Below are 22352 nucleotides of genomic sequence, written 5' to 3' on the forward strand. Positions count from 1 at the left end.
AGCAAAGACATGGAATCAACCTAAATGCCCATCAATGACAGACTGGTTAAAGAAAATGTGGTACATATACACCAAGGAATACTATGTAGCTATAAAAAAATGAGATCACATCTTTTGCAGAAACATGGATGGAGTTGGAGGCCATTATCCTTAGCAAACTAACGCAAGAACAGAAAACCAATTACCGCATGTTCTTATTTATAAGTGGGAGCTAAATAATGAGAACACATGGACACAGAGGGGATCAACACACACTGACGCCTATGTGAGTGTGGAGCATGGGAGGAGGGAGAGCAAAAAAAAATAACTATTGGGTACTAGGCTTAGTACCTGGGTGATAATATAATTTGTACAAAAAGCCCCCATGACACAAGTTTACCTATATAACAAACCTGCACATGTACACCGAACCTAGAAAAAAAATTTTTTTTTAAAAAATAAAAGTTAAAAGCTAGTCATATTCTTACATTTCAGCCACAGCACTGGACTTAGTAGAAATTAATTAATTAAGTTCCATTAGCCAGATTTCTATTTAAGGCCTATAAGTATCAGTTAGGAACAGTCTGGTGGACCAAAAAAAGAGCCTCAGGCTCCAAAAAAGAAAATGTCCTGAGGACCCCCTACAGGACAATAGCCCCGCGGGGCCTTGCTGGTCAGCAGAGCAGCTATTCGAATGCAGTTCCACCAACAGCCTCAGGGGCACTGTGCTGGTGTGAATTTGGGGCTGAATGGAACATTATCTGGTTCTGCATGGTATCTTATTATTTGAAATTTCAGGCTATTTCTCTTCTGACTATACAAAAGTTTTCCTTTGAAGGGGTGCCAAGAAAGAATAGAGAGAAAAAAATACCTTTTTCATTTTCTAAATAAAACTTTAGGTGGCTCGAAAGAAGGCAATATATCCTGATGGTTAGAGCAAGGGTTTAGTAAGAGATTACCCTGGGTTAAACAACTGGTTAAGGACCTCAGACTAATCACTTAACCCCTGCTGGAGGAAATCTAAGTAAAAGTAAAATGTTGGAGTTTAGTATAATGTTTGAAGTTCATAAAACTGGCACAATGTCATCTACTTTGCTAGATTGTTAATAAGGATTAAATAAGATACAGCATTTAACACACAGAAATGCTCAGTAACTCACTATAATAATCAGACCCGAAGATTTATGAAAACCTGCTTCCTAGTTCAAGAGTTGAAGGAGGAGGTTGCTTACTATTTTTGCACAAGTTCAATTCCAAAACATTGATCTGTGATTAAATATCATAAAACTATCATAAAACTCACAATCACAAGCTACTTATCCAGCTCATAAATCACAGCTTTTTTCTACTTTTTGCCATCTGCTTATTAGGTAACTGTTTATCTACTAAAAGAAATAAAAGATGGAATTATAATAAATCCATTTTTCTACCTGCTGACTTCTGTGATAAAGGGTCTTCACTGGGGTGATGGGGAAGTTCTGAAAATGGATACTGGTGATGGCTCCACAGCATTGTAAGTGTAGGACATTGTGAATGGCTTGGAACTATACATTTAAAAATGGTTAAAATGGCAAATGGTATGGCATGTATATTTTACCACAATTTAAAAAAGAGATCAGAAATCTCTTTTTAGAACCTGCGATTCACTCAGATATACAGCTGTCTGTGCTATGCCGTCCTCCATTACTAGACATAACAATAACTTGGATGTACCAAAAAGCAGATTATCTAAACAGATTTGGGAGTGAAAAGGAGGTTTGAGTATTCTCAGCACCATTACCAATTCTAATAATTCATCATAATAGTTTAATGGCTCTTTTTTCTGCTGAAATAATTATATGTGCCAAACTCAGCCTACTGATTAAGAATTGTAGCTACAAAGGCTAGCCTGGCAGTTTGAAAAATCTTAAGTGAATTTTATGAGATCAGAATCCTCATTCCAGATCTGTCTCTCCCAAGCCTAGGGCAACTGTATGGCTCACCATCTTGACTTTGAAGTTTTTCTCTGCTACAAGACTGTGGTTACCCACACCTTTTGCTAAAGGTGGATTCCCTCTATCTACAATCAGTTCTTGAGAAAATCAGACTATCGGCCAGGAAGTGAAATTCTTCTCTTCCTTTGAACTAAAAAGACTCTGCTGCTCCCTGTGCTGGATTGGTATCTGTCAGCATTCACATATGAGGCTCTCTCTGTCTCTCTAGAATTATTAACTGAAGTGAAGCCTCTGAATCTGTGTTAGACAGAAGTTGAGCCAGCAAGTACAGCCCCACATATGTGCCCTGTTTACACATTAGTTTATTTTAATTTCATTGTCAGATTTAATAATTCCATTTACAATTACATTTCCGGGTTACAAAACATCTTGCTTTTTGAAGCTCAGTGTCTTCCTTAAACAAACACACCCACACATTAAACACGCACACACCCTCTTAAAATATTAGTGCATTTACAAAAGGGAGGTCTTAGCCTTGAGAACGCAGGTGCTCCTTTCCATTTCTTTCTTCCAAAAAGCTTTCAGCGATTTCAGAGGCTACGTTGGGTAAATATATGAACAAGCCAAAGATTAGGGATTCTATTTACTTGGCTATTATTCTGGGCTGCCTCTATTATTGAAATTGTGTCATAATCCTAGAGCTAACTAAATTGTAACTCTGACTCCATAACATGCTTTCCTCATTTATTCCTGCTACGCTGTGCAAGAAAAGCAGCTTTCTGCCAATGAGCATCCTGTAAAGTTCCAAATCTTGCTTTGTACGCTGTGCATTCATGCCTTTACATTCAACAAATCTTATTTTCCTACAAAATCATTTTACTGTAGGTAAGGCAATTACATACTAGTATATATATTAGCTACTAGTTAGCATACTAGTTGGCACATGCCACTTTTCAGATTTGTCCCCATGATATCTTACTCTGATAACCCAATAATATCTTCTTTGAGCATCACTGTATTCCCAACAAGGCAACTCAGTTGCCAAAAATTATGAAAGAGCAAGGGAAAAAAATACAGTGGAATATGCATGCACATATTTCAAAGCAAAAACTTCCTGGTATCATGAGAAAGAAGTTGAAGAAATTACCAGCCCACACAGGTGAGTCAGAGTACCTGACTCTGAATCCTAGTTCTAATGTCTGCTACTAGGTGATCTCAGGCAAATAAGTTACTTACGCATCCCTTGGACTGTTTAGAGAATTAAATGAGATCATACAGCAACATGCATAGTACTTGGCACATCAAATACACTCAACAAATGCTTTTAGCTGTACTTAGTGTTATTGCTGTCACTATTGTAACAATGAACAATAAAATAACAAATGTATGATTGGTTTGATTAAATTTTATGACTCCCTCCTAGCCATTCAATGCTGGCAATATACAAGTAGCAGAAATTAGTTTTATTGAAAGTATTTGACATGAAGGATTACTTATCTTTAGAAAATCAATACACAGGCTATGGAAGCATTTAAATAAAATGTCTATCCTAATGTGGAATGCACGTGCATCAAAAGGAAGACAAAAATAAATCTAGTGTTGAAATTCCACTATTTTGAGTGTGTGACTTAAGCTTTGAAGAATTTTGTTAAAGCTCAGTTTTATTTAAACTGCTAGAAAGGGAAATTTAAGTACAGGTTGGCCTTCCTCCTGACCCTAAAGCTTAAACAAAACATACATTTAGTACCGAATGGAAAGACAGTAAAGAAACTGTGTGTTACCTGACATACTCTAACTTATGTGATGGGTCACAAAAATAACTTGATAATGCTATTCAGATATTTGAGATGTGCAAACTCTACAATTAACCAGGGACTATTCAATAAGAGAAACTTTAATGTAAAGATAAACTATTAAATGTAAAAGAAAATCAGGTATAGGTATAATTTCTTAATCTAATTTCATTATTAATAATGTTACATCATAGTCATAAAGAAAAAGTTTCTTTTACATTTAGTTGAAAAAGACATAAACAAACACCAGAAGATGTCTTGTAAATGCTCTTTCAGAAACAGTCCAGTTAAACCAAGAGAAATCTTGTTCCTACGTCCTCTAGCAACATTTCATAAAAGAGTTGGCTAGCAAATGTCAATTTCAATTCTTCAACTAAAATCTGCTCTAAATCTCTATAATTATTACTATAATTTAACTTTTTACTGGTACTCCTTCCAAATGTAAATTCATCAGTGTATTGCCAACTTGTGATTTCCTCAGCCCTTGAAGCTTGATGCCTGAGGGTGTCACGCAGGAAAGTTAAGAATCTAGATCCAGGCCAGGTGCAGTGGCTCATGTCTGTAACACTGGCACTTTGGGAGGCCGAGGCAGGCGGATCACTTGAGGTCAGGAGTTCGAGACCAGCCTGGCCAACATGGTGAAAGCCCATCTCTGCGAAAAATAAAAAAATTAGCTAAGTGTGGTGGTGGGCGCCCGTAATCCCAGCTACAGTCAGGAGGCTGAGGCCAGAGAATCGCTTGAACCTGGGTGGCAGAGTTTGCAGTGAGCCGAGATTGTGCCACTGAGCTCCAGCCTGGATGACAGAGCAAGACTATGTCTCAAAACAAAACAAAACAAAACCTAGAACCAGACGTTTGGGGATACAACATCTGCTGTTGTAACCTGCGTTTAGCCCACTCAGCACACATTTTTTTTTTTTTTTTTGAGACAGTGTTTCACTCTTGTCACCCAGGCTGGAGTGTAACGGCACAATCTTGGCTCACTGCAACATCTGCCTCCCAGGTTCAAGTGATTCTCCTGCCTCAGCCTCCCGAGTAGCTGGGGCTATACGTACATGGACCACAGCCAGCAAATTTCTGTATTTTTAGTACAGATGGAGTTTCACCATGTTGGCCAGGCTGGTCTTGAACTCCGGACCTCAGGTGATCCACCCACCTCAGCCTCCCAAAGTGCTGGGATTATAGGCATGAGCCATGGTACCAGGCCAGAACAGTTTTAACCATAAGTTAAGAACACCATCTATAGGCAGGGTGCAGTGGTTCACGCCTGTAATCTCAGCACTTTGGGAGGCTGGGGCAGGTGAATCACTTGAGGTCAGGAGTTGGAGACCAGCCTGGCCAACATGGCAAAACCCCGTCTCTGCTAAAAATACAAAAATTAGCCAGGCATGGTGGCACACGCCTGTAATCCCAGCTACTCAGGAGGCTGAGACATGAGAATCACTTGAACCAAGGAGGCAGAGGTTGTAGTGAGCTGAGATCACCTCACTGCACTGCCACCCTGGGTGAGAGAGAGAGAGACTCCCTCTCAAAAAAAAAAAAAAAATTAAAAAAAGGAACACCATCTATAACAAATGACCATCTTCAAAAACGTCTTATGATGTTTCCATTCAGCACTCAAAGCACTGAGAGAATGTTACCTACATTCCTTTTAGAAGGTAGTATACACTGACATCATCTAAAAATGGAATCATTAGTATATTTTTTGGAATGAATCTACTACAAGATATTTACTTGAGGAAGAAAAACCTCTCAGACCTCAAAGTCAACCTCTGGACGTATCTCAAAATGGAAGAGGGACCCATCAAATTTATACAGAAAGTAGATGATAGCTTACTATTAGAGAAAACTGTCAAAACAAGCACTACCCACCAAAAGTAACAGTGACAAAACAGAAGTTGAAGAAGACAGTAATCAAGAGTCTATGGCTAAGAGGTGTCGAGGAGTGCTGTGGGGCAGCAGGGGCTCTGGAGGCAAAAGAGTGTGACTGACTCCTGACTACGCCAGAGAATGGCTCTGAAACAAGACCTTTGCTTCCATACATGGGAAGTGGAGACGACACGACCCACCAGAGCAGTGTTTGGTGGATTAAAGATGCTACCCATGACCCACCTGGCACATTTTCACTCTGTCATTGTCCCTTCGCCTTTCCTGCATGGAGAATCTCCTTCCTGCATGCTGCTTAAACAGAGTACTAACTGAAATCATTTAGGCAGGATCTCTTGATGCCCAGGGCTTATGAAGAGGTGCTTGACTCTGGCCAGTAAGGACCTATTTGGGAATGGATAGCGGACCCCCTTTCTTCTAGTGGTGTCCCTTACTTATTATGCCTGCTATCTAGCTGCTTAACAGTCAGTACTCGTCCAGTGGGCAGAACCAAGCACTGTACTAGAACAAAAAGTGTCTAAAACACCGTGACAGGAAGGAGGAAGGGCAGGATAGGAGTAAGAGAACAGCTGAGAGACTGAACAAGTGTGGAGACAGCACAATGGCTATATATTTTTTTTCTTTTACATGATTAAAGAACTTCACGAAAATATTTAGCCTGTAAAATATCCAAAAATATTCATGTGATAAAAAAAATTCCTGAACCAGGCAAATAAAAACCTGTTCCCATTGTAATCATCACAACTTTTTGTTGTTGTTGTTGTTGAGACGGGGTCTCGCTCTGTTGCCTGCACTGGAGTGCAGTGGTGTGATTTCGGCTCACCACAACCTCTGCCTCCCGGGTTCAAGTGATTCTCCTGCCTCAGACTCCTGACTAGCTGGGACTACAGGCGTGTGCCACCATGCCCAGCTAATTTTTGTATTTTTAGTAGAGAAGGAGTTTCACTATGTTGGCCAGGCTGGTCTCGAACTCCTGACCTTGTGATCAGCCCACCTTGGCTTCCCAAAGTGCTGGTATTACAGGCATGAGCCACTGTGCCCGGCCTGTTTTGTTTTGTTTTGAGCTGGAGTCTCCTTCTGTTACCCAGGCTGGAGTGAGTGCAGTGGTGTGATCTTGGCTCACTGCAACCTCCGACTCCCAGGTTCAAGCAATTTTCCTGCCTCAGCCTCCCAAGTAGCTGTGACTACAGGTGCATGCCACCACACCCAGCTAAATCACAACTTTTCTACAGCACAGGAAACAATTGCTCTTTTAAGTCTATTTTGGTATTCGTGTATTCACTCATTGCACAAATATTTATTGAATGCCGATGGGCTCAGCCCTGTAACAGGGGCTGCAGATACAGCTGTCAACATGACAGTCAGTTGCCCTCCTATCACAGAGCTTAGACTTTATTGAGGGGCAGAGACCATAAACCAATAAATGAAATAATACATGTTGAAATTAGGAAGTAAATGTTAATATGTGCTATGAAGCAAAAACAAAGCAGAGTAAGGGGGTAGAGAATGTCTGACTACAGGGGAAACGAAGAGACTCTATTCATAAATGTTTAAACAACCCATCAAAATTCATCAGAATGATTTACTTCCAACAGCAAAGTTTTACTTGGCATGCTAGTAGTTTGAAATCATCTTATCTTTTAATATTTAATGTATCTGTGTGAAGGGGTTTCCTCCTAAGTCCCTCCTAAGTCCCTCACAAATGTAAAACACATTTCCTTCCTCCTAAGTCCCTCACAAATGTAAAACACACCCTGGGGTGGGCACTTATCCCAAGCCAAGGCTGGTGCTTTGAGCACGTTCTGGCATTTATTTATGCTGAGCCTCCACATACCTGGAGGCACAGATGCTGCTGGCTCAGTCAGGCAGAACCTGTCAGGCGTTAAGGCTTATCTTTCCCTTGAAATCCCTTGATTAAAAAAATAAAAAGCAAAGACACCTAAAAAATAAATTTAGGAATAACCATCCAGAGGTAGTGTGCATTTACTGTTCTTCTACAGTGCTGGGCACACCAGCCTTGACACACAATGCCAATATTTAGAGATTGATCAGATTGCATAAATGCTAACTGCATGCTTTAAAACTGGAAGTATTAACTACTACCAATTTTCAGTGCTATAAGACAATGTAAAACGCCTTTTCTGTTTCAGTATCTGTGTATACCTTTTGACAACAGGGAAATTAATCAAGCTATTGTTGAACAATGACTGTTTATTTAGCTTTCTTATTTTAAATGTCAGCGGTACTCCTGCTGACAGACAGGACTTATTGCTCCTCGATTGTCGTGATGTTTGTATTGTGCAAATAACACCAATGGCAAAGCCTTGCACTAAGCATGTTTTGCCTACTAGGTTAGTAATCAGGTTATTTAAAAAAAAGAGGCATCAACGCTTATTATTTAAGCTGCTGTGTCAACAAGACATCAAACTTTCAAGTGGACTAAATATTTTGGGTCAATTTGAATAAACGTGTCATCCTGTCAGTCAGAGCTGTCTGAAACTGAAGTGAGTTTCCTTGTGAAAAAGTGAGTTTCCCATCATCAGAACTGTATGGGCAAAGAGCTTTCTCCAGCCCATTCTGTACAGAGTCCTTCACAGTCTCTCAGAAACTGAATCCGACAGGCTTGGGAGCTTCCTGAGCTGAATTCTCGCAGTGGCCGAATTGCATAAGGGCTTCTTGATTTCTGTCCCCCGTGACAGTCATAACCATGCAACCACCTCTGTAACAACTGAAGCACGGAGCTTGGGAGTCATCCTTGATATCACACTCACTCTCCTCCATGCCAACATAAATCTGATCTTGGCACTACCTGCCTTAAAAATACTGTAATTGGTTTCTCATAGTCCTCAGAATAAACACCAACTCTCTTTCACAGTATCCATAATGCCCTGCCCGACCTGACGCCCACTTACCTTCCAGCCTCATTTTGTGCCTAATACTCCTCTTTCAATCTCACCTCTGTGCCCCTCCCTCCCCCAACTGGCAATGAAAAGGCTGCTGGGAAGGGAAACATGGTGGAGTCAAGGTGTGGACCAAACCATGAGCAGCGGTGTCATTGCTAAAAACCTTCCCAAGGAGGTTCTTTGTTTTTAATTAAATTTTAAATTTCAGGATAGTTTTATATTTACTGAAAAACTGTGATGGAGTCAAGAGAGTTCCTCCACACTCCACACTCAGCCAGTTTCCCCTATCATTAATATCTTTCGTCGTGTGGCACATTTGTCACAACTCACAAACCAGTATTGACAGAATATTGTTAGCTCCAGGTACACTTTAGTCAGATTGCCCTGGTACGATCAAAACTAGCTGTCTTTTTTCTGTTCCAGGACCCACCAGGGGACCATACTACATGTAGCTGCCGTGTCTCCTTAGGCTCCTCTAGACTGTGTCAGCTTCTCAGACTTCGTTTTCAATGACCTTGACAGTTTTGAGGAGTACTGCTTAGGCAGTTTGCAGAATGTCCTGAATTTGGTGTGTCTGGCGTTTTTCTCATTATGAGACTGGGGTTATGGGTTTCTGGGAGGAAAACTTCCCATCATATTATATCAAGGATGCATACTGTCCACATGACGCATCACTGATGCTGACCTTGATCATCCGACTGAGGTCGTATTTGTCATTTCCCACGCTGTCTCTAGAGTGCTCTGGATGGAACTCACTCTGCACTGCCCACATAATGAGTGGGGAGTTATGTTCCACTTCCCTAAGGTGGGGAGTATGTACATAAATTACTTGGAACTCTTCTCTATGGGAGATTATTCTATTCTATTCATTTAATCATTTATATCAATATGGACTCATGGATATGTATTTAATACTTTGTATCACATCCCAAGACTGTGATTTATTTGGCTGCTGGAGTTGGCCCAGGTTGGGGCACTGGGAACTCTTTCAGTGGGCCCCTGCTGCGATGACACATGCGCCCATCACTGTGTGTGTTTCTAGGCACTTCCTTCCTTTCTGGCACTATAAGATGCTTCATGCTCATCTTCTGTCTTCCTTGTTGCAGCCCTGGAATCAGCCATTTCTCCAAGGAGCCTTGGTTCCTCTTACTGGAGGATGGTGTAAACCAAATTTCTGGGTGCTGATGTGCTCCGTGCTGCTGGAACTGAGAACTGTTTTTAAAGAAACTAGTAGATAGATATCTTTATTGTTTGTATTAATCTTCTTGGAGCGTGGAGGTGATTCTTTGGAGTATAAACCATAATTCTCTGGTTTCTTGAACAAAAAAAATTTAATAAGCTAGAAGAGATGATATAGGATAATATGGCAAAAGCGAGTGTGTTTGGCAGACTATAAATAAAGCTCTACAGAAACGTAAGGTATTATATTTTAATCAGCTTAAGGTAAGGCCCTGTGGGCTTCTAGACTTTGGTTTGGTGAGTCAGTCTGATGTGAAAAAACAAACAAAATCGAGTTTCAGTTTGTTGAGAATTGACTCATTTAGCTACTACTATTTCTTTCCATCTGATCTGATGTTTGGTCCATTTGAAAAACTCCATAAAGTTATTATTTAGTATCTCTACTTGCATACTGCTTTTGGCCAGAGAGATTCTGATTAGAAAGGAGCATGGAAATAAAGTTGTTTAATATTTACAAATAACCTCCTGGAATGCTAAAATCTTGGACTTTATCCTTTCCCTTCCCCTCCCCTCAGATTCTTTGCGGAAGAGTTGAAGAAAGAGAGCATAAGGAATTCTGTAACCAGAGGCAGAACCCAAAACTAACTGGGCCATGTCCTGCTTACATGGCTGTGGGGAGAATCTTTCCATCAGGACCACCATGGCTAAAAATGGTTATAAACTAAATTGACAGCTTTGCCACAAAAGTCTAAAGGAGCTCACAGGAAGAGGAAGATTTTATTGTTGATCAGTGGATGTCAGGCAGGTCTCTCCAATGTCAATGAGAATAGATAGGTTGTGACATTAAAAAAAAAAACTTGGAGATCGTTAAGAGAACCATCAGGGCCCAAGACCCACATTGCTTACACCTCTTGCCTTCTAAAGGCCAGGTCACTTTCATGTCAGAATGTAAGGATCAACAGAGAAAAATGTGGGCAAGGCAGCACAGAGGGTATGAACACTGACAAAGTTTCATTATTTATAAAAATAGGGACAATATGACCTGTGTTATAGGGGATTAAACTTATCAGAGGATAAGTAAAATCTGAACCTAAAAACTCAGTAAGAGGGATTTACCTAAAAATTTTACATAACATAAAACACAAAAAGACCAGATAGTTTACAGAGGGCAATATGAAAACTTGCATGAGTAATACAATTGCCATTCACAAACTGCTGAACTAATATAGTTTCCATTCCTAATATCTATATAATTCTACCAGTCTATTTGCTGTAGTAAGAAACAATTCTGCTTCCTAGTGGGGGCAAAGTATTACTTCCTTGCTACTCACAAGCCTCAGCATATCTGTCTTTTTAGAAAACTGCACATTTTCTGAAGTGGCTGTAATGGAAACTGAACCTTAGATCATGCTCGCCATAGCATACTTAACAAATATTCTAGTATATATTTTATAAAATGGTAAAATGAATGGAAATGCCATATCATCATGGTTTATTTTAAGCAAAAACCTTAAGTTATCTTATTACTCAGAAATGTGATTTAACATAAGCCAAAAACCATTGTGGGGGTATGAGATGAACAGCAGAAAACCTTAACATTGACAATGAGAGTTAAACCTCACCCCAGATGTCTCAGCAATTAAGAAAGTTGGTTTCAGTCAGGTATTGCCACATGTGTTTAGTGGAGGATTAAGTGACTGAATGTCATGCCTATAATATACATATTTATGTAAGCTATGAATGTGTTTAAAAATAGACAAGGCCATACTGTCAATCTGCAAAGCTACTGCCACATGTCTGTACACACACCCCACTCCCTTCAGAGATTAAAAAAAGGAGAAGCAGATTAAAAAGAAGTGCTTCGGGCCAGGCAAGGTGGCTCAGGCCTGTAACCCCAGCACTTTGGGAGACCAAGGAGGGTGGATCACCTGAGGTCAGGAGTTCGAGACCAGCCTGGCCAACATGGCAAAATCCCGTCTCTACTAAAAATACAAAAATTAGCTGGGCATGGTGGCACATGCCTGTGGTCCCAGCTACTCAGGAGGCTGAGGCAGGAGAAGTGCATAAACCCAGGAGGTGGAGGTTGCAGTGAGGAGAGATTGTGCCACTGCACTCCAGCCTGGGCAGTAGAGACTCCATCTCAAAAAAAAAAAAATAATAATAATAATAATAAGACAAAAAAAGAAGTGTTTTGAAGTCAAATCACATTTTACCTCCCGCAAGGAAATTAAGTGACTTTCCTAAGTAAGTTATAGACAGTAAGTAGCAGAGTCACTGACTGCAAATCCAATTCTATTTCACCATGTGATTGCTTTCTTTCTCTGGGGAAGAAAATACTGTTTTAACCACTATTATGTTGCCTTCAAATGGTATTTGGTGTGTTAGGCTTTTTAAGAAAGCCCCTGCTGCTGCAACTTGTCTTTTTTCCTGTGAGGATCACTCTATGTAAAGTTAAGTAATGGAAAACTTCTGAATAAATACCTTGCAGCCAAGAGTTAGAGAGCATAGATACATGGTTGCCTAGCAGTGGCCTTTAACTGATGAATGTAAAGCAAACAACAGGGAAAAAAGAAAGTAGAGGAATCCTGTGTGCTCAGGGACTTCCTTGAATAGGGTGTTGGCCTCTAGCTGGTGAGGACTAGAAATGGCCGAGGGACTCAGAGCTCTGAGCAGAGTCCTGTTCCCAAGGGATGACTCATTCTGAAAAAGACAAATAATCTAAAAGTTTGCCTATGTAGAACTTATTATTCAAAGTCAAAAGCATTCCCTATTTGACTTCTCTGAATTTGTATCATTCAAAGAGCACAAGTATGAATACAAAGGTATTCTGACCCTAAGAAACACAGTCTTATAACTAAGAAGGTAAAAAAAAGTTGTGATTTGGTTAGGGAGGTACATAGTTTGAAGGCAGGTATTCTATTTCTTTCCATTTTGCTATGTAATATAATTCTTTACATTTATCCAGGAAGCAGTTAAAAAAAATATATAAGGTACCTATAAAAAGTTACATTTTCATAGAAGAATACTGCCAACGAGATCCTGTATGCTTTTACATTACAAATCTCAGTAATTTCACCCATCACTCCTGGTAATACCCCAGTGTTAAGGCTGTGAGCCAACACCTAAGACCTGCTGTTTTGGGGTACAGACTGACTGCCTCCAAGAAAATGAGAAGCCACTACTATGGGTCTTAGCTTACAAATCCAGCCCTATGAAGTGACAACTGGCATAACCCTCTTTGCATGTCCCCCATTCATCTCTGACATGACACAAATCATGTGAATTAATGAGATCTGACAGAACAGCATTAAGAAAAATATTAAAATGTAAAAGTAGAATTGTTCTATTGTTTGTGTTAACTAAAATCTGAATACTTAATCATCTCTGGTTTGAATGATGGACTTCTTTTTCTCTCATATGTGAATTTTAGTGCAGAAAATATTAAGTTTCTTAACACAAAATTGTTTTGGATAAAGAACAGAATTTTTGAGAGTTAGTTGCAACATTCTGGGAAGCTGACTAGAAAAGCACACCAGCCAAAAGATAAACACTGAAAAAGATTTACATTTTTTTCTTTTGATGGTATCTCCTATCAGCAAATGTTGAGGTGTAGCAGCATGGCCTGGGAAAGGATGAGCCAAGCACGGCTGCCAGGTACACACACCTCACAGAAACTCACCGCTTATTTCCGCCTTAGCTCGGGGTGGGCTGGCGCTACCAACCACCAGCCAAAAGTATACAATGTACCCAATCAGTAGCTTATTATGATGTGCCTATTGTTTCACTTTTGCCTGGGTCTGGAACAGACCCTGAACTAGATGTCCTGTCTGACAGTACAGGCAGCTGAAGAGCTTGGTCTGCTTGCTGCCTGAGGTCCCGGTTCAATCCCTGGCTCTTCCACATACTGCCTTGTTACATAAGCAGAGGGCCTAACCTGCTTATTGTCTATAAAACGGGGATCATAACTCCTACCTCATAGGGTTACTAAGAAGAGTCAATCAACAGATACATGGTAATCCCTAAAACCATCCCCAGAGGTGGAAAGTTCAATAAGGGCCAGTAAGGACTAGCTGTAAATGATGGCTGTGTCAGCATGCACACTTCCTCACTCTTCACAAAGCTGATGGAATGAATGCAATCTCCAAAAGAGCAGGATGTTTGTCTAAGCGTCTTTCACTACTTCACCTCTGGCACATGGAATCATGTCTGGCACATAATTAGCACTTCACAAATATTTGCTGAATAAATGAATGGCTGAAGGCACTGCACAAATATTTGCTGAATAAATGAATGGCTGAAGGCAAGAATCTGGAATTCTGCTAAAAAGGAGTACAGGCATTAGATTCAACAGTCTTAGGCAAGGAGACATTTAAATCACACTCATGACTACCCAGACACACTCAATTACTACAATGAAAACACTTCTCCAATATTGAAAGTTATTTCCTATATGCACTTTTTCAGATAGCCAGAAAACTTTTCAGATAGTCAAGCTCAGCTGCAAATATAACCATCAATATATTGCAATTATCTAGTAACATTCATATCTTCCTATAAATATTTGTAAGCATGTTTCAATGTTCTTATATTCATACATGAAAAATCATGATGATCACTTCCATTTACAATTAAATTTTCAGTAAAAATACTCAAATAAAAAATTACTGAGAAAATTACATAGAAAAAAAGAATTGTAATACCTTAAAGATACTAAGTTCTAATTTTTCAACAGGTAAAAAAACAAATCTAACCCAATGCCTTGGAATTTCTTGAAAATATGTAGTTTTAAACTTTCAGAAAAAGAAATAAAGGAATAAAAAATAAATGAGTTCTTTAGGCTAAAAAAACACTGTGACCTGTTAAAATCTAAAGGAAAATTTTCTAAGAGTTTATGACAAATAAAAAATTTTTCTATTAGAGTATAAGTAACACTTTGAAAGCTAAAACCTGAATCTTTATCCTGGTACTTGAATAAATCATGGCAACTAAAAATTAATTTACTTAGGACACAGTGAGACAGATGCTTAGAACACAATGCACAGCTAAGACATTTCTTTTTTATTTGTTTATTTATTTATTGTTTTGAGAAGGAGTTTTGCTCGTGTTGCCCAGGCTGGAGTGCAATGGCACGATTTCAGCTCACTGCAACCTCTGCCTCCTGGGTTTAAGTGATTCTCCTGTCTCAGCCTCCCGAGTAGCTGGGATTACAGGCATCTGCCACCACGCCCTGCTATTTTTTGTATTTTTAGTACAGACAGCGTTTCACCATGTTGGCCAGGCTGGTCTTGAACTCCTGACCTCAGGTGATCCACCCTCCTTGGGGCCTCCCAAAGTGCTGGGATTACAGGCATGAACCACCACACCTGGCCTAAAACATTTTCTTTAAATGAAAAAAACATATGGAGAAAACATAAATCAGCTTTCATTATAGATGGTGCCATTTTGGTTTTGTTTTACCTTCAACCATGAGCATGGGCTCCCTGCCTCCACCGTGGGCCAGCATCTCCCTGCGATAGCGCTCCCCGGCAGCCCTGGGGAAGAGAGGATCTGTTACAGACTCCTGCTTGCACAGCCTCCATTCACACTTGTCTTGAATTCTCAAAGAAAGCCACACTGATGCCATATTCATAAAAGCTGCCACCATGTGACAATTTGGCCCCTATTTTCTTGCTTCTAAAAATCAAATTCTGGCTTTTAAATTGTTCTAAAATAAATTAAACCAGGTGTGACATATTCCCTGTAAGAGGATAACTATACTTTTGGCTATCTGTTTTGTTAACAAGAGACCTCACTTTATAAAAATAATTAACTTATGTATTATACAATAGCTGTCCCCAATCTTTCTGGCACCAGGGACTGGTTTTGTGAAAGACAATTTTTCCACAGACGAGGGTTGATGGGGGAGGGATGGTTTCAGGATGATTCAAGAACATTACATTTACGGTGCACTTTATTATTACATTATACATTGTAATATATAGTGAAATGATTATACAACTCACCATAATGTAGAATCAGTGGGAGCCCTGAGCTTGTTTTTCTACAACTAGATGGTACCATCCAGGGGTGATGGGAGACAGTGACAGATCATCAGGCCTCAGATTCTCATAAGGAGTGCCCATCCTAGATCCTTGTGAGAGGATCATAAGGATCACATGCGCAGTTCACAGTAGGGTTCCTGCTCCTATGAGAATCTAATGCTGCCACTAATCCAACAGGAGATGGATGGGGAGCGGCTGCAAATACAGATGAAGCTTCACTCGCTCACCCACCCACCACACCTCCTGCTGTGTGGCCCAGTTCCCAGTACCAGTCTGTGGCCTGGGGGTTGGGGACTCCTGTTACAGAATAAGTAAAATATTACATTTTATTCTCTATAAAAATAGTTTTGTGATTATTTTAAATGAGGCTTGAAATTATACCATTAAGAAATAATTTGTGATGGCACCTAATAAAGAAGAGAAAAAGAACACTCTAAAACAAGAGTGAAGGAAGAGAAGCTGGCAGGAAAAGGTTAATTACACCAGAAAACCTTGGTTCAGGATAACAGTTAACGGATCAGCAAACTCCACTGGAGTGTGCTGGTGGTAGAGGCACAGTGGAGGCTGCCTTGTTCCCATCTTCTGGTACTCTGTGTCACCTGGATATGCCTACCTGACGGAGTTCCACAAGGAACACTGTTAATGACAATATGTGAAGGTAGGTTTGGAATAATTTTTGCAGACATAAATCCTCCAAACTAATGGGACCTGGAAACAAGTTATTTAGTACTACTCTTTTGTATTTTATGAAAAACGCAATTCCTTTAACATACATGACTACATACTATGATGAGACAGGTTAAATAAATTTTGATATTGTTTCCATTTGAGAAGCTCTGGAGCCTCTTTACATGTGGGTCATTTTGTGAACATGGTCTTTAATCAGACTTTTTGATAGCATTACAGTATCAAAAACATGCTGACATCAAACACTAGCCCTGGTCACATCCTGAAGTGAGTGCTAAGCAAAGCAGGAAGCCTGGACTGAGGTGGCGCCTCCCCTCAGGGGCAGGGGTGGCTGAGGAGCCCTGCCTGACTCCTGGCCTGGGGTGCTCCGAGGCCCTTCTCAGCCATGGGATGTAGTGTCCTGACCCTAAATCAAATCCCTCCCCACAGGCCTCTAGCTCCTGGCTTGCCTCAGCTCTGCAATGCCTGACTTTCTGATGTAGGCTCCAGCCTGGTTATTTCTCAGGAGTGAGATCAAAAAGGAGACTTTGACAGAGGTTAGAAATTTTCTAGTCTAGTGAGCATTTTTACTAGCTTACTTTAATATGCCCATAAAAGTATGGCAACTACATGTCTAGGCAAGAATGTACACATAAACAAGATATAAATATTTAGAAACGTATATATTTTATAGTATGTGCTTTTCTAGTAAAGCATACTTCAAACAAGATGATATTTTGCCTATTTTACAGAAATCTACAGTAAAAAGTTATAATCCCTGAAACTGATTTACTGATGTCAAGTTTGGCTAAAGATCTTTTAAAAATAAAATCTGAAGAGCAGACCAAACGTCTACAGTCTGCAAAGGGTAGAAGACAAAATACATGTGAGTACCAAGCTGCAAAATATTTAAAAATTCTATGACATCACATTCAGACTCAAATAATTTGAAACAAATGTGATTATTAACTGCTGAGAAAAATCCAAGTCTATGTCAAATTGTATGACAGACTGAGAGGGTGAGGTGGAGGTGGGAGGGAGAAGAAACCAGGAAGGAGAAGACCTAGATTATAGTCTTAGTCCAGTTTTTACTGGTGAAGTCTGAACAAACTGTTTTCTCTGAGCCTCAGTTTTCTCTTATAAAACGTGCTGGTTTCTGCCAAGACTGCTGTGAATACTATGTGAAAACTCTAGGACACTCTAAAAACCAAGATAAAGCAGTAAAAATAGCACTCATCAGCCAAAGTTCCCTGAAAAGAATTTGGAGATGTAGTTATTTGTGTGGTGAGAAGATAAATGCTATAAACAACTCTGACACCAGATTATAATTACTGGTTTTCTTTCAAAGAAAGAGCCTTCTAAGGAATCATAGGACCCAAACTTGACAACCTCTTGGTTCCTATTGTTATAGGGAGTCCTGTTAGGAGGATCAGGAGGCCAAATCAGGGAGCAAAGAGAAGATCTCCTACATCTCTCCAGCCAGCATGGGATCCTCTGCACCTCCCCAGACAGCACGGGAACCCTCGCACCCTTCACCCAGCACAGGACCCCACGCACCTCTCCAGACAGCATGGGATACCCCACCCCCACCAGACAGCACAGGATCCCCCGCAACCCCTCAGCCAGCACAAGATCCCCATACCTCCCCAGACAGCACAGGATTCACCAAACCCCCAAGACAGCACGGGACGGGATCCCCCACACCCCCCTAGACAGCACGGGATCCCCTGCATCCCCCAGCCACAGCACAGAATCCCTCACACCCTCCAGGAAGCAAGGGATCTCCTGTACCTCTCCACCCAATGGAAGTTTAACCACTTCTGATCCTAGGCACCCCTACTTCCTCCCGACAATGCTCCCAGCCTCTCCAGTGCCTTGCTCTGCCTCCATTCTGTGGAAAGAGATGGGCATCCCGTATCACGTGGTGAGGTCAGAAAAGCCAAGAAAACCCATAGGAGCAACAGGGGCTGCTTCAGGTAGCACAGAGCCCTCATACAAGGGTTCCCTCAGGCACCACACAGCCACCTCTACACAGTGGCTGCAGGGTAGGGGGATGTCCAGGGCCACCGGTCAGCTGCAGGAAGCAGGAGCAAGCTTGGGTGGGAATGGCCAAGTGGGGTGAGGCTGTGTGGGGAGCCTGCCACTTTCTGCCAGGTTTGGCTGTGTTATGTGGGCTGCAGTTCTCGAGCCCGACTTCCAGATGTAATAGAGTGGGGAATTACTGTGGTCCAAGATGAGGACATTTTAGAACTTACCCCCTTACCTGTTGAAGGGATCCTGTAGAAAACACTCCTTCCAAACCATGGAGGCGACCGCTCTGGACATGAGGTAAGAGTAATATTTAGCACCATACCCCACGAGGTGGCTGAATCGCAGCTGCCAGGCCTGCCAAGAACAGAGAGACACAGCATGGGACACAAGTCAGTTTCCACTTGGAGAATATCACATGTGAGAACACAATGGAGACACAGAGAGACCCGTAAATGCTTTCATTTGCATTCTACCCTAGAAGGCTACGTCACCTATGATATCAATATTTTCACATTTTATACACTGTTAGGGGCTGAACTGTGTCTCCTGAAAATTCACATGTTGAAACCCAAAGCCATACCTCAGAATGTGACTTATTAGGAGACACGGCCTCCAAAGACGTGATTAAGTAAAAGTGAAGCTCTTAGACTGGGCCCTTGCCCAAACTCACTGGTGTCTTGGAAGAGGAGGAAAGGTGGATGCCAGGGCGTGGGCACAGAGGAAAGGCTGTCTGCAAGCCAAAGAGGCCTCGGGAGAAGCCAGATCTGCTGACACCTTGGTCTGGACTTCCAGCCTCCAAAACAGTGGGGAGTAAATTTCTGTTGTTTAAGCCACATAGTCTCTGGCATTTTGTGAAGGCAGCCTTAGCACACTAAGACATACACAAATAAAATTTTGTATCACATAAATATAATCATATATAGATGTATATGTTTTGCTCCAAATATACGGTTATTCTTCTTCATTAAGTGAGTTTAATTACACTGATTATAATACATTTTATTTCACATGACTATCTACAAAAACAGTAAAGTCAGGAGTTTATTTATTTTTAATAATTTAGTTAGTTCAGAGAGTTGTACTCTGCAATGATTCTCTGTTGCATGAACTGCTTTTCATAAACTAGTTTCTGTAACACAAAAACCTTCCATGTTTTTACCATAATTACATTTTATGACAAAACAAAAAGTCACAGAACAGAAGAAAAATGGGACAGAATTTAAAAATCATAACTATACAAAGAGGGGTAATCTGGGAATGCATTCTTTTTTTTTTTTTTTAAGAAGAGACAAATGCTAAGAACCAAAGATAACCACCAGCAACTTGCCTCTCAGTGGAAGAAGGGTGAACAAACTGTTGTCCCTCCTTCTCTAAGCTCCTTCCACTTATTTTCTAATCATAAGAAGGAAGAAGCGGACACCTAATTGTTTTGTACAAGTTCATCACTTTGGGATTCACTTCTGTGACAGAAACGTAAAGACAGCCTAGAGACGGTGGCAGGAGTGCCAATGGTGGAGCCGGGTGGAGGTGCACATCTGTTCTGACCCACTTGGAACGCCTGGTCATCAACATTGGAGGAGAGAATTTGGAGTCTGGCACAGAGAGAGAGCATCCATTCTATCTCAGGACAATGATGTAGTTATGATAGGAAAAGCCACATGGATTTTCATGGAAGGACACTGTTCCACTAGAAACTTCTTTTTCTACGAATACTGCTCTTTTTCTGTTGCTAAAGTGGAAAACATCTCCATTCCAATTCATCAGCAGGTGCAGGGCTATGCAAGCACGGCACACGAGCTTGCGATGGTATATCTGCTGTAACGTCACCCCAGCCAAGACTGGGACTATGAAAACTGTCCTCAAAGGCTACACTTAGGACTTTAACATTTTTACTTTTCTGAAACAAATCTGACACAGCAATCATCCACTTTCTTCTGTCTTTATCTGACATAAACATTTCTTTTAAAAAATAGAAGCTTGGGCCGGGCACAGTGGCTCACGCCTGTAATCCCAGCACATCAGGAGGCTGAGGCAGCTGGGTCACTTGAGGCCAGGAATTCGAGACCAGCCTGGCCAACACGGTGAAACTCTGTCTCTACTAAACATACAAAAATTAGCCAGGCGTGGCGGCACAAGTCTGTAATCTCAGCTACTTGGGAGGCTGAAGCAGAAGAACTGCTTGAATCCGGGAGGCGGAGGTTGTAGTGAGCTAAGATCGCACCACTGCACTCCAGCCTAGGCGACAGAGCAAGAATCTGTCTCAAAAAAAAAAAATAATTAAAAAATAAATAAACAACTTTTTTAAAAAGCTTAACTTTTTTTTAACCATGATAACAACACTCTAACAAATCTGTTAACTCCCCAGAAAATAAAGAATAAACAAAGTATAATCCTTGCTACAACTCTATAAACTAGATAAGTGAATTCTAGTTAACATATCAAGGAAGAAACATTTTTAAAAATATGGTTACTTCATCACAGGAACGTGGCAGCATACTCCCTGTATTCACTACACAGTGGCTTAAAAGACGCATGGCAATGCTAGTGACTCTCTGGTTATGTCCGATTCTCCAAGACAACTAATTTGCTTGGGCTCAGCAAGGGCTCTGTCATAAAGAAGGTGTGCAGGAGCACTGCAATCAATTTAGGACATGGGGGCAGCACCTCAGAGACACACTGCACCTCCACATCCGTTCTCCTCTTTCTGTAAGAAGATATGATTGGAAGTCAGGTGGGCGCCTTGTGAGTGGTGTCCTGAAGGAATGATCCATGCCCCTTCCTCCTTGGGGATGCAGCCAGTCAGAAGTGTGGGCCTGTAATGGGGCAGCCGCCTCCTGTGCTGGGCAGGGGCACTTGCACAGCTATTGTTTTGGGTCTCTCGCACAGCAACTAGACCTGTATCCTACCTCACAGGATACCCCAACTTCAGGCCCAAGTGCCACCCCCAAACAGTACCATGAAAACACAACCAACAGTGGGGCTGAGGCTGCTGGAGGTGCAACAGATGCCATGCCCTTGGTAGAGCTGTGCCCTAGGTGGGAGGAGCTGGACACTCAAAATGTGGCCTGCACAGTCTTTTGCCAGCAAGGTCCCTCCAGCATAGTGAAGGGCAGAGAAAGGTAGACACGTACTTTTCATCCTATTAAGATGCAAGTGCTATTTAAAACGAAAGCAAAGAGACTAGGACCATCTATGAATTACATTCTAGTATAACAAACTTTGAATAACTACATTTTTAGTCAAAAGGCTTTTAGAATTCATTTACAACATATACACAGTCCAGTGTACTCTGTCTTATTTAAAAGGGGTATTTGTCAGTTTTTCTTTTTATGCTGGAATCCTAATCTACTAAATGATGAGAACTCATGGACCACTGGTAGCCTTTCTCGTATGAAGCAGTTTGGATGTGAGGGTATCTTCTGTAATGGAATACAGCCTGCTGTTTTAATCTGATACTCCACCAAGATACGAGCGCTTGTACTACTCATGATAAGCGTCTCTCAGGGTGGAAGTCCCGGAATTTGTAGCATACAGTTAAGGGGCTTTGTCTTTGAAACATTTTCTTCATGGTGATTTGCCAGAACTAGTTTGGCAGCCTTTGCAGTATAGAGCAGAGTTTAATTCTGTTTAGATTCAAGCTGAATACAGCTTTGTTTTATCTTGAAAGCAGGCCCACTTCAATAGTGGCATTTGATCTGAGCTAAGAAATGTCTTAAGTTCCCTGGTTTCATCAGCTCGTAACTGAGTTCCCACATCCCCCATAAACAGAGTTATAAAAATAAGACCTTTCAGAATGGTAGAAAGAGACATCAGGATTTGTGCATGCATCATTTCCTAGACAGCCAGGGGTCTGCCTTATCCTGATCCCCCTGCCTGAATCCAGGTCTTCTGGCACACACATGCCCCGTTGTGTCTTGCTCTTTAATTACAGGTTTGGGT

At 41.1% G+C, this 22352-nt stretch overlaps 1 protein-coding gene across 6 annotated transcripts in view; it reads right to left on the bottom strand.

The window, feature by feature from the left end:
* Positions 1-22352, bottom strand: part of MIPEP (mitochondrial intermediate peptidase) — a 166869-nt gene that overhangs the window by 11217 nt on the left and 133300 nt on the right. For 4 of the 6 annotated variants that reach the window (XR_010150381.1, XM_024348473.3, XM_024348474.3 and 1 more), the window contains 2 exons: positions 18646-18767; positions 15133-15206 (listed from right to left, as the gene is read on the bottom strand). Coding sequence is in view for 3 of the 6 variants with exons in the window: in XM_024348473.3 (XP_024204241.1) it covers positions 15133-15206; positions 18646-18767 (196 nt within the window). In the remaining 3 variants the exon portion in view is untranslated. Of the gene's footprint in view, positions 1-15132; positions 15207-18637; positions 18768-22352 lie in introns of all 6 variants that reach the window. The other 2 variants (XR_010150380.1, XR_010150382.1) reach the window with 1 other exon arrangement.

Source organism: Pan troglodytes, chromosome 14 (assembly GCF_028858775.2).
Source record: "Pan troglodytes isolate AG18354 chromosome 14, NHGRI_mPanTro3-v2.0_pri, whole genome shotgun sequence".
In the NCBI taxonomy this organism is placed as follows: Eukaryota; Metazoa; Chordata; class Mammalia; order Primates; family Hominidae; genus Pan; species Pan troglodytes.